We start from the raw sequence: 13,574 nt of genomic DNA, 5'->3' as shown, positions 1-13,574 counted from the left end.
ACTGTTTATTGGATTTATAAACATAAACTTATTGCATTGTTCTTATCCTCATATAAAAATATTTCTTACCCTGTGAGATAATAAATATTGTTAAAAAATGTATAACAAGACAGTTACAATATAAATATTTATACATCTGTATGTATATGCATGTGATTATATGTATGTGCCTATATATCATATACTTTAATCATGTAGTTCCATAAAATTATAAACAGAGATAAAAACATAATTAATAATGAAAAAAATCTATGTGCCCACTTGCATATTTGAGCAAAATATGTACAGCTTCAAGTTTCCTTCCTTAGAAATGATGAAAATTGACAAAGGAAAACAGAAGTGGCAGTTGAATTTATCATTGTCATGTTTGTATTCTTTCTCTTCTCTGCTTTCTCTTTGAAAACTCGTAGGGAAATTATTTTCCCTTTTCTGACTGAAAATTTCAGAATGTGACTTTAACCTGGTTTTAGCATCAAGACAAAATCAAATGATGGACACTCACCAGATTCAGAAAGCCATCAGAAAATCAGCCAATTAATCTTTTTGAAATCATGTGATCTCGTTTCCAATTATCTTTCCAAATCTTATGATTGTCTCTCTATAGATTGGATATCTCTCTCTACATACATGGTTGCCATACTTGTGGCAAGTTCCACCAGAATCTCCAAAATTCAGAAAGCAATCCTCTAAAACTACTTACTCAGACTCAGTAAAAATTAAAATTTCCAGGAGAGAGAAGTGAATTATTTCAGTTTGAACAACGGTCAAATTGATTTTTCTTGGTGGTTCAAATGGCAAAGAATCTGCCTGGTGTGCGGGAGACCTGGGTTTGATCCCTGGGTCAGGAAGATCTCCTGGAGAAGAGAATGGCAACCTACTCCAGTATTCTAACTTGGAGAATTCCATGGAAAGAGGATCCTGGTGGGCTACAGTTCATGGAGTCTCAAAGAGTCAGATAGGACTGAACGACTAACACTTTCATTTTCAAACTGATTGACTTCTAGGTAACATGGCAGCAAAAAGCTATTTCCCATTCCATTTAGTGACAGGGGTGGTTAACATAGAAGACTTATGTAATATGGGGCTGGAAAGACATGAGAAATGTGCTTATGCATTTGATTAAATGAAATTATTTAACCCAGAGGGATGGTACTGGGAGGGAAGAGTGAGGGGGTTCAGGATGGGGAACACTTGTATACCTGTGTCAGATTCATGTTGATATATGGCAAAACCAATACAATATTGTAAAGTAATTAACCTCCGATTAAAATAAATAAATTTATATTAAAAACATATGATTAAATGTGTACTATTTATGAAGACATCACTATATTTATGTCTAATATTTTTATTTTACTATTTATAATTGTCCTTTACCTTAATTCTTGGCTAATTTTTCTAAGGAAGATTTCCTGTTGTTTGTGACAGCACTTGGTCTAGTTGTTTTTAGAGAACAGATGCTCACCTATCCATTTCACCAGCTCGTATAGCAGGGTAAGTCTGGGGACATGTTTATCATGGTTCTGTGTTAGTCGCTCAGCTCAGTCATGTCCAGTGCTTTGAGATCCCAGGTGTTCTGTCATCCATGAGGCTCCTTTGTCCATGGGATTTTCCAGGCAAAAATACTAGAGTGGATTGCCATTCCCCTCTCCAGGGGATCTTCCAGACCCAGAGATTATACCTGAGTCTCCTGCATTGCAAGCAGATTCTTTACTGTCTGAGCCATCAGGGAAGCTATAAAATGTACTGTTTAAACTAAATCACTTTCTTTTTTCAGGTGTTTTTGGCTGAATACACAGGACCTCTGCTAATATATCTCCTCTTTTATTTGAGGATCCCATATATATATGACATGAAAGAGAGCTCTAGAAGATTATGTCACCCAGTGGTACAGTAAGTAATACATTCAAATGGTGCATATAGATTAAGAAGGAGACAAACTAATACACAGTATATTATGTTATCAAATATTATAAACTCAAAGAACATGAATTCACTTTTAGGGAAATATAATTTTGTAAGTTTATAAACAAGTACCTATTACTTAATATACTTAATATATTAAGTATACCTTAGAGTGGAGGTAAGTTCTGATAGTTATGATCACAAGCAACAAGCGAATGAAATGCTAAATGTTACAAAATTTAGAGGTCATATATAGGGCTCAGAATATAAATACTTCTCTAAAACTATGGGCAAAATTTCATAGAAAATCAATAATAAGTGAACTAAGAAACTGGAAGAACAAAAAAAAGTTTTAAAATTTACATTTAGCAAATTAAAGGCCAAAATCAAATTTAACTCTGATATAAAACACACAAAAAAAGACCAGGGACACTTATCAAAGATGAATATATGATTCTTTACGTACTATGGAAATAACCTCTTTCTCTGTGAAAGTGAAAGTTGCTCAGTCATGTCCAACTCTTTGTGATAGTCCATAGGATTCTCTAGGCCAGGTAGTGGAGTGGGTACCCTTTCCCTTCTCCAGGGGATCTTCCCAACCCAGGGATCAAACTTGGGTCTCTCATTGCAGGTGGATTCTTTACCTCTGTCCCCTATATCAAATATCAAATTAAAAAGAAAGAGGATAGTCATTCAATATGCTACTTTGATATGTAGAGTCACCAATTCATTTTTTTTCGGAAAAGGAATCTGAGCAAATGCCTAAACTCTAAGTGAATTAAGAAGCAAAATTCAGATCATAGGGATGCTATATGATAGAGAATAACTTGACTCCTGATGTCCCATATCAAATTAATCTTTTATTCACTCTTACTTCTGTACTACAGCCACAATGCCCACCCTTCTTGTTCTTATATTTGCCATGTCCTTTCGCACAAGGGCATCTACACACGCCATCCCTCTTCCTCCAACCTTTCTTCATGGCCTCTCACTTTCTTATCTCTTATTCAAGCTTCACATAAAGCTCAGTATTTCTTATCAGTATTAGCATTTCTATTCCTTCCATGAGAAATATGTTACTAAATGTTTCCCTACATTTTATTACTTTAAAATTATGTGTTTACATAGTCATTTGTGTTTTTCACTCTATGAATTTAAGTTATATAATGAGTGTCTTTTGATGTTCAAACTTTTCTGTTAATAATACATTACATGATTTTTAAAATATGCTCAATAGTAATGTTTTGAAAGAATAGAGGCATGAAACAATTACATACAAATTTATTTTTCATTGGACTTTTTAGAGTATGAAAAGAAATGAACCTGAACTGGATGTGTTTTCTGAGATGGGCTTTTTAAAGAAAGTTATGTTTAAATATTTTCTATGTTTTCTGTAGATATGTGAGATTGCCAAACTAGTAAATCTGAGAAATATTCATATGGAAATTATCTGTGGTACATAGAAGTTTGATGCTTTGTAGGAGCAGAGAGAAAGCATGTGGAGCATGTGTGCAGGAGGCAAGGGAAGGTTGGATCTCAGGGATCATGGTCTGGTTAGTATAGGACAAGTTGTTCAGGTCCCTTAGTAACATGAAAATCAGTCTTTCTTTTTCTTAAGTGAAGAGAATGCCCAAATCATTTAGAAAGAGTCTGGGGTGGAGAGTTTATTGGAGAATGTAATTGCCCTCATTTTTTAGATCAGTCATATTATAATAATGTGTATCAGATATATATGGAAAGAAGACCTTTTTCTTCTTTTACCCAGAGACATTCTCAAAGTAATTGACTAATAGTTGGTTGCTATTTTTAAACACAAACATGGCATGCTTTGTAACATCTCAGTGATAAATGCATTCTTCCTAAAGCACAAATATGTTGTTTATATGAAATCATTCAGAGTAGGTACACACAAACTACTTTTGAAATTTAAGTGTCTAGTAGAGGTTTATAAAATAATCCCAAAATCTCTAAGGCAATTCAGTTTCAGGATGGATGATGTCATTTCTCAAGGTTAAAAAGATAAAATTTCAAACCCCATATCCACCTGACATATAATCCAATGTTACTTCTTCTAACTCACTTTGAATCATATTCCAGAGCATTTTTCTGCTAGGTTACACTCCTTTTGTGACTCAACTGCCCCCAAATTATTTGAATCTCTTACATAACTCTGCATACTAGGATTAAGGACAAATCTGCCTACTAGGACTAAGGACAAATCTGCCTACTAGGACTAAGGACAAATAACATGATCACTATGCTCCTCAAGTAGTGAAATGGTGGCCCATGGCTTGATGTAAAGCAGATGGTCTTTATTCAGTCAATAGTATTTTAGAGAGCAGACACATACTTAGAAAAGCCATGGTCCCTCCCAGCAGAGGGATCTAGTGATCTAGATGCACATATGCCTTATGTGCATCTCCTTAAGGCTTTAACTGCAACATCAGGGATGAAAAAGTAGCCGGAGAAAACTTTCCTGTGCTCAGTATCCACAGTTTGAATATCTGCCTTAAATACAAACACAAAACAAACAAACAAACAAAAAACAACAAAACAGCTTTTGATATTTGGATACTTTGTCTTTGTTTAGGTAACTGCCCTTATGAACTCCCCACATTGAGATCATCCCTCATACCTCACACTCCATTTAAATATGCCCTAAAACCTTCTATTTGTTGCTTTTACTGAACTTTCCTCAATTCCTGGAATTCTTACACTGTGCCTTCTGCAATTCAGTATCACTGTTAGCAAATTCTCTTACACTGACAAACTTGTATCTAAGTATTGCTTTCATATTCTTCCTCAAAAAAACCTGATACAATGACTGCCTTGCAACTTAATAAAGTTTCTTTTTAACAGTCCTCATATCTTGAAACTTCATTGATAAAACATAAGAAATCTTCAAATATTACAACTGGGAAAAATAAATGGATCCAAATCTACTTGTGGATGTTCTATTAGCTTAGCACTGGAAAGAGAAAGATTTTATGTTTGAATGGAAGTCAACTATAATTAGGGCTTCCCTGGTGGCTCAAAGGTTAAAGCGCCTGCCTCCAATGTGGAAAACCCGGGTTAAATCCCTGGATCGGGAAGATCCCCTGGAGAAGGAAATGGTAACCCACTCCAGTATTCCTGCCTGGAAAATCCCATGGATGGAGAAGCCTGGTAGGCTACAGTCCATGGGGTCGCAAAGAGTCGGACATGACTGAGAGACTTCACTTCACTTCACATATCTTGAAACTTCGTTGATAAAACATAAGAAATCTTCAAATATTACAACTGGGAAAAATAAATGAATCCAAATCTACTTATGGATGTTCTGTTAGCTTAGCACTGGAAAGAGAAAGATTTTATGTTTGAATGGAAGTCAACTATAATTAGGGCTTCCCTGGTGGCTCAGCTGGTAAAGAATCCACCTGCAGTGCAGGAGTCCTGGGTTCAATCCCTGGGTTTTGAAGATCCCCTGGAGAAGAGAATGACTACCCACTCCAGTATTCTGGCCTGGAGAATTTCATGGGTTGTATAGTCCATGGGGTCTTAAATAAGTTGGACAAGGCTGAGTGACTTTCACTTTTTTTACCATAATTAAATATTTTGAAGTGAAATAAAATTTGGTGAGCTATCAGTAATGTACAAAATGGTGTATATCCAACTATTAAGGCATTGCTATCTGCTATGCTAATCTCTATGCCCTAATGGTATAATAAAATTTAAATAAGTGAACTAACTTTATTATAGCTTAAACTAAAATTTCTCATTCAGTACTCTGCTTCATTGTTGGGCAAAAGATAAATTTTTTGCTTTCTTAGTAAAGGTAAAATTATCTCACATACAGGGTTATCATTATGTTGATGTAGGGCAAAACCAATACAATATTGTAAAGTAGAAAAAAAAGTAAAATTATATTTCTCAGGTATTTATACAAATACTTCTACAACTAAACCAACAAGTTATGAGAGATACTGACTTTGTCAGTCCCTTGAACCCACAGGCAACTTCCTATATCAGAACCTTTGCTTTTGTTTCTGTTACTCTCTAGAAAGCTTTGCCCCCAAATATATACACTCTACTCTCTCACTTCTCTCAGAATTTGCCTATTGTTCGTAAATTTCTACACCACATAGAACATCTCTCCCATAACAGGTGCAGTTTTATTTTTATGAATTAATGAACAGTGATATATTAACTAATGGTTAAGGTATGTTGCTTTTTGTTCATCTGTTTTTCCCAAAGTCACTCATTAGTACCAGAAATCATCAATTCATCGTGGTTTTATAAATGTACACTGTTTGATTTTATGTGTCATAGATGAAATGCTGATTTTTATGCTTAACCTTACTGATTTTCTTGAATAGCAATCATAGTTGTTGAAATTTTACATGTTTATTCATAAAATAGGTGTGTATTTTAATGGAAATATATTTTAAGTATAAACAAGGAAACACATCTGTAAACTGTATTTGACATTCACTTTTTAAATATTAATTATACAAATGACAAGAAGAGGTGATGCATTAGAAAAGCAACAAAAACAAATGACATAAAGAGACACAAAATATTGCAATATGTTAGGCAAGAAAACAAACAAACAAACAAAAAGCTTCATTGAACACATAGGAAGTGAATTAAACTTTTTCAATCTGCAGTACTTGTTAAAGAACAACCAGGCAATGAAAAGCTATTTTCAATATTATAACATGTCAAATGTATTCTAAGTAGGTTGTAAATTTTCTGCTTCAAATTTAAACCATTTTCATATGATCAAATTTATAAGTACTTTATATATATATATATATATGTATGTATATTCATTCCTTGGAATGATGTGAACATACTGTTTATGATTGGTATTATAAAATATATTGAGTGTCATCAGAAGTAAATTTAAAGAAACTGTTGTAACAGTACTTATATTATTAAATTTAGAAATTTTCTAGAATAAATAAAATAAAAACATGAAAACTAACATTTGTGTTTTAGTTATCAAAACCAGTATTTTCCTGATAAAGAGAAAGTTACAATATATTAATATAGATGAACCTATTTACTAAACAAAAATAGACTCATAGATGTAGAAGACAAGCTTATAGTTTCCAAAAGGGAAAGATGAGGAAAAGTTGAATTGGGATACAGGGATTGATATACATTACTAAATATAGCACAGATAGTGAATAAGAACCTACTATATAGCACAGGGAACTCTGTACTCAATGCTCTGTAATAATTTATATGGGAATATAATTTTAAAAATAGTGGATATGTATAACTGATTCACTTTGTTGAAAGGCAGAAACTAACAACATTGTAAATTAACTGTACTCCAAATAACTTTAAGAGATTTATCTTCAAAAATAGAAAGGAAAGTAATAGCAAACTAAAAAAAAAAAAAAAAGAAAAAAGAAAACATCTCATGCATATGGTGATCCAGATTTTTGGAAGGGAATTTAATGGAGTTGTGTTTTATTTCCTTCTAGCTTGGCCTGCTTCTGTCATTGTATACACTATATCCGATACCTTTTGGAAACCTTATTTGTTCACAAGGTTTCTTCAGGACATACGTCTTTGAAAATTTTGCTAAAGGTGGGCACTGATATGTTCTGTAATTTTAATAATTCTTGATAAATTTTATGTATAGGATCACCTGCATCATCATTTAATCATGCTATTTCTCTCCAGCTTAGATTTTTCTGTTCAGGTGTATCAGCATATCTTAAACTGCTAAAATGCCATTTTGTGAGTGATCTGGTTCATCAGAGCTGCCCTTAACAAATAATGTTACATGAAATATTTGCCATAACCTTATGTTACAAGGTACTTTTAGGCACCTTTAATTTTGAAAATACTTAGCACTGAATTCAGACTAACTACCACTTAAAGGGGAAGAATCTGATACATAAACCCCCTAATAAGTATAAATTTGTATGACTAAAATGATGATGCTATATCCTCTATTTGTGGTTGTTGTCAGTGTAATGGCAGGATCTTTGCTTTCCCCGAAAATAATGAATATAAATGCTATTAATCGTCAAATAGTTATCAAGAAAACAGAAAACATTGTGGAATATTGACATGGAAATGTACATTAGACAATATGGTATGACTCAATTTTCCAGTTTAAATTGATTTTATTTTCCTATTTAAAATTTGGTTTCAAAATGAATTATATCTTTAAGACCTTCCTGGGTTTTAGCAAATATTTACTTTCTAAAATGTTTGAAGAGGGAGCTATTCTGTTTTTGTCATTAAAATGAAGGAGTAAACTCTTGAACTCTTAGAAACCTAAAAAAATCATTTAGACTAGCTTCTCTTTTGAAAGAAGGTATTAACATTCATCACATCAGCATCATAACCTAGTAAACCCAAACTAGTCCATTTCTCTTCATAATCAATCAAAAAAACATTGGGTAACTCATGCTTTTATTCTTTTACTTTGTGGATATGACTATTGGTAAATCTTATCTAATAGATTAATTTATTATTTTCATTACTTCCCTCCTATTTATTACTTGACAGACAAAAGCTATTCTTGAAAAATCTTCCCAAAATACATTTCTACATTTCCCTATATCTAAATACTCATTTATATTAACAAGGTTTGAGCAAAGAAATGTATTTTCTTAATAATATCAGATAGGTGTTTTTTAAGATGTTAGCTACTTGACTCGATTAAGAAGCATTCCATTTATCAGGCTTAGAAAATTTATAACCTTTTTATACCAAAATACTGTGATGTGGAATATTAATGTCTGGGGTGGATTCAAATGATGTTATGTGTATATATATTCCTTAACTTTTATTTGTTTTATTTGTAGAGTTGTGCCTTTTACTGGGGATTCACTTCTTGGATTGCCTACTACATTAATCATCCACGGTATACACCGCCATGTATGTAGAATTTCTTCTTAACTATCCCCATACTAAATTGCCAACATCAAAACTCTGTTCTAAACTACATAGAAATGATGCATGACATGGCACACATAAATGAATAAGAAAATAATGAAAAAATATAAATTTAAATTGCTTTCACACATACTCCATTAAATTTTTATGTAGGATTAGAAGATCAAATTTGACTGACATATTTTGATTTATTTTCTCTCCATAGAAACTGTAGCAAAAATATAAGTTGATTATAAATCTCAAAAATGACAGATAGTAAAATGAAAAGGTAAAGGTAAAAAAAAAATCCACATAATCACATAATTATGTACAATAAACTGTCAGGAGTTTTTAAATAAATAATTGTTATTTTTTAACATATAATTCAAAAAGAAAAATAAAGGCTTTTTTTTTTTCCCTTGTGACATATTGCTTCCTATAACTTTATTAAATGTCTTATCCCTTGATGCAGATGAACCAGTTTAGTGCAATGCACACTGTAACAAAACCTAAACCCTTATTTCCAATTCTTGGGGGAGAAATACATGTCCTGATCAAAGAATTACATTTTTAAAAAACTTCAGTGGACCTTTCATCATCTTTTCCTGTAGTCCAAAAGGCACTCATAGCAGATCCTTTGTATTATATATTATGTATTATAATACACATAGTATTATATGTGATGTTTCACACTTAACTGAGAGTGTTTTGTGGTAAATTTCTACTTTTTAAGTTTGAAAATAAATGAGTATAAATTATGTATTCAAGCTTCATTTTAGATTTTATAAAACAAGATAAACTTAAAGATGTTAAATTAATATCCTTACTTGAAATAGTAACACAGAGAATTACATTATTCAGAGTTTTTGCCAAAATTCAGCAAATCTACTTCAGCCATCAGAGTAAATGATTTCAGTGTTCAGAACTTTAAGTCTGTAAACAGATGGAAATGCCAGACCACCTCATCTGCCTCCTAAGAATATACAGGTCAAGAAGCAACTTGACTGGTTCAAAATTGGGAAAGGAGTATGGCAAGACTATATATTTTTACCCTGATTATTTAACTTCTATGCAGCGTACATCACGCAAAATGCCAGGCTGGATGAAGCACAAACTGGGATCAAGATTTCCAGTATTTAAAATATCAATAACCTCAGATATGCAGATGACACCACTCTCATGGCAAAAAGGAAATAAAAAGCCTCTTCATAAAAGTGAAAGAAGAATGTGAAAAAGCTTGCTTAAAACTCAACATTCAAAAAACTAAGATCATGGAATCCAGTCCCATTTCTTTAAGGCAAATACATGGGGAAACAATGAAAACAGTGACAAACTTTATTTTCTTGGGTTCCAAAATTACTGTCATTGGTAACTACAGCCATGAAATTAAAAGACTCTTGCTCCTTGGAAGAAAAGCAAGAGCAACCCAGAGCATTTAAAAAGCAGAGCCGTTATTTTAGTGACAAAGGTCCATCTAGTCAAGGCTATGGTTTTCCCAGTAGTCATGTGTGGATGTGAGAGTCGTACTGTAAAGAAGGCTGAGTGCCAAAGAATTGATGTTTTTGAACTATGGTGTTGAAGAAGACTTTTGAAAGTCCCTTGAATAGCAAGATCAAACTAGTCAATCCTAGAGGAAAACAACCCTGAATATTCATTGCAAGGACTAATGGTGAAGCTGAAGCTCCAATACTTTGACCACTTGATGCAAAGAGCTGACTCATCAGAAAAGACCCTGATGCTGGGAAAGATTGAAGGCAGAAAGGGGATGATAGAGGATGAGATGGTTGGGTGTCTTTTCTCACTGAATGGACATGAGTTTGAGCAGGCTCCAGTGAAGGACAGGGAGGCCTGGTGCGCTGCACTAAGTGGGGTCACAAAGAACCGGATATGACTGAGCAACTGAACAACAAAATACTAGCCAATGAACTATGAATATGAAAGGAAAAAAATTCCCCAATCTTGATCTCACAAAACTCTGATATTTCAAAATATTTTATCTGAAAATGTGCTTTCCAACTTTAGAATATGAACAGAAAAATAAATAAATATATTGTTGATTCATGGTATTTAAGAAAAGGAGCCTCTGAAAGTTGCAGCATTCATATGTATGATGCAAAATAATAGAGGTTAGCTGTGCTTAATGTGTACAAAATACTTATGGAACATTTATTATTTGGCAAGAACTTTAAAATCCCTATTTGTTTTGTAATTAGAAACAACATTTGAGGGTTACGTAGAATCAAGAGGAAAGGGAGTGTGTGTGTGTGTGTGTATATATATATATATATATATAATTATGGGTGATTCACATTGATGTATGGCATAAACCAACATAAAATTGTAAATTATCCTCCAATTTAAAAGTACAAAAAATTTTAAATGAGAAAAAATATCATTATGTAACAGTTAATAATCCCCATTGTATATTAGAATACTAAGATGCTAAAAGCTTAATTTTACCATGCTTAAGACTTTATAATAAATATGATGTAAGTAGGATTCCAATTCTGTGAAGATATATAGAGCATTACAATAACTATGCCAAATGGAGAGTGAATATCATGTATAGGCACTGCATGCTTTGCATGGCTCTGATATGCATGTATTTCAGTTCTTATAGTTCAGTTAAATAATACCAGCCCCTAAATCCACACTTCAGATTTCAGTTACCACACATATGAATTGCAGATGATGCTGTGAAAGTGGTCCACTTAACATGCTAGCAAATTTAGAAAACTCAGTCATGGCCATAGGACTGGGAAAGGTCAGTTTTCATTCCAATTCCAAAGAAAGGCCATGTCAAAGAATGTTCAAACTACATCATAATTGAACTCATTCACGTGATAGCAAAGTAATACTAAATTTTTTTCCAAGCCAAACTTCAACAGTACATGAACTGAGAACTTCCAGATGTTCAAGCTGGATTTAGAAAATGCAAAGGAACCAGAGATCAAATTGTCAACATCCATTGAATCATAGAAAAACAAAGAGAGTTCCAGGAAAACATAGACTTCTGCTTTATTGACAATGTCAAAGCATTTGACTCTGTGGATCACAGCAAACTGGAAAATTCTTAAAGAGATGGTAATACCAGACAACTTGACCTGCTTCTTGAGAAATCTGTATGCAGGTTAAGAAGCAACAGTTAGAACTGGACCTGGAACAATGGAGTGGTTCCAAATTGGGAAAAGAATATGTCAAGGGTTTATATTGTCACTCTGCTTGTTTAACCTATAGAGTAAACACCATGAGAAATGTCAGGCTGGCTGAAGCACAAGCTTGAATCAAAATTGCTGGGATTTGAAATATCAGTAACCTCAGATATGGAGATAACACCACCTTATGGAAGAGAGTGAAGAAGAACTAAAGATCTCTTTATAAAAGTGAAAGAGGAGAGTGAAAAAGCTGGCATAAAATTCAACATTCAAAAAACTAAGATCATCACATCTGGTCACATCATTCATGGCAAACAGATGGGGTAAGAATGGAAACGGTGACAGATTTTATTCTCTTGGGTTCCAAAAGCGTTGCAGATGGTGATTACAGCCATGATATTAAAGAACGGCTGCACCTTGGAAGAAAAGCTATGAGAAACTTAAACAACATATTAAAAAGTGGAGACATTACTTTGCCAACAAGATCTGTCTAGTCAAAGATATGTTTTTTCCAGTAGTCGTGTATGGATGTGAGGTTTGAGCTGTAAAGAAAGCCGAAGAACTGATGCTTTTAAACTGGTGTTGGAAAAGACTCTTGAGAGATCCTTGGACTACAATGAGATCCAACCAATCCATCCTAAAGGAAATCAGTCCTGAATATCCATTGGAAGGACTGATGCTGAAGCTGAAACTCCAGTTCTTTGGCCACCTGATGCTAAGAGTTGACTCATTAGAAAAGATCCTGATGCTGGGAAAGATTGGTAAAAGGAGAAGGGGATGATAGAGGATGAGATGGTAGGATGGCATCACTGACTCGGACATGATTTTGAGCAAGCGCCAGGAGTTGGTGATGGACAGGGAAGCCTGGGGTGCTACATTCCATGAAGTCACATAGTGTCAGACACGACTGAGCGTCTGAATTGAACTGAGAAAAAGCCTCAACTTCTTAAATTGATAGCTTCTTAGTGTGCACTGATTGCTGTAACAGAGTACCACAGATTGGCTTAATCCAGAAGAATTATTTCTCACAAATATTCAGCCTGAAAAGTCCAAGATCAAGGTGCCGGCAGGGGGGGATCTCTAGTGGGGACTCTCTTCTTGATTTGTCGATGACTCCCTTATCAGTGACTGCTCACATGGCGAAGAGCAAAAGCAAGCTTTCCGGCATTTCTCGAAGACACTAGTCCCATCACAAGGGCCCTATCCTCATGACCACATCTAAACTTAATTCCCCAAAGTTCCATCTCTAAACACCATTTTATTAAAGTGTATGGTTTCAACATCTATTAGGGGACACCATTAAACCTATAGCAATAATGGGCTCCCTACAATAATTAGCTCATGTCCATGGAATTTTCCAGGCCAGAATATTGGAGTGGGTAGCCTTTCCCATCTTCAGGGATCTTCCAACTCAGGGATCAAACCAAGGTCTCCAGCTTTGCAGTCAGATTATTTACCAGCTGAGCCACAAGGGAAGAGTACTGGAATGGGTAGCCTATCCCCTCTCCAGCAGATCTCCTCACACAGCAATTGAACTGGTGTCTCCTGCATTGCAGGAGAATTCTTTACCAACTGAAGTATCAGGGAATCTCTAAATATCATTATATCAAAATTTATGGCTTCAACATCGAA

The 13,574-nt window shown here is 34.1% G+C and overlaps 1 protein-coding gene across 1 annotated transcript in view; it reads left to right on the top strand.

The window, feature by feature from the left end:
- The window catches only part of TECRL (trans-2,3-enoyl-CoA reductase-like), a 146,436-nt gene that overhangs the window by 92,172 nt on the left and 40,690 nt on the right, over positions 1-13,574 (top strand). Inside the window, exons 5-7 of the mRNA XM_005681648.2 lie at positions 1,778-1,893; positions 7,380-7,485; positions 8,718-8,790. Of these exons, the coding sequence (XP_005681705.2) occupies positions 1,778-1,893; positions 7,380-7,485; positions 8,718-8,790 (295 nt within the window). The remainder of the gene's footprint in view (positions 1-1,777; positions 1,894-7,379; positions 7,486-8,717; positions 8,791-13,574) is intronic.

The sequence above is a fragment of the Capra hircus genome, chromosome 6 (genome assembly GCF_001704415.2).
Source record: "Capra hircus breed San Clemente chromosome 6, ASM170441v1, whole genome shotgun sequence".
NCBI classification, from domain to species: Eukaryota; Metazoa; Chordata; class Mammalia; order Artiodactyla; family Bovidae; genus Capra; species Capra hircus.
The sequence above is the reverse complement of the archived record's forward strand: the minus strand, read 5'-3'. Positions and strand labels throughout refer to the sequence as shown.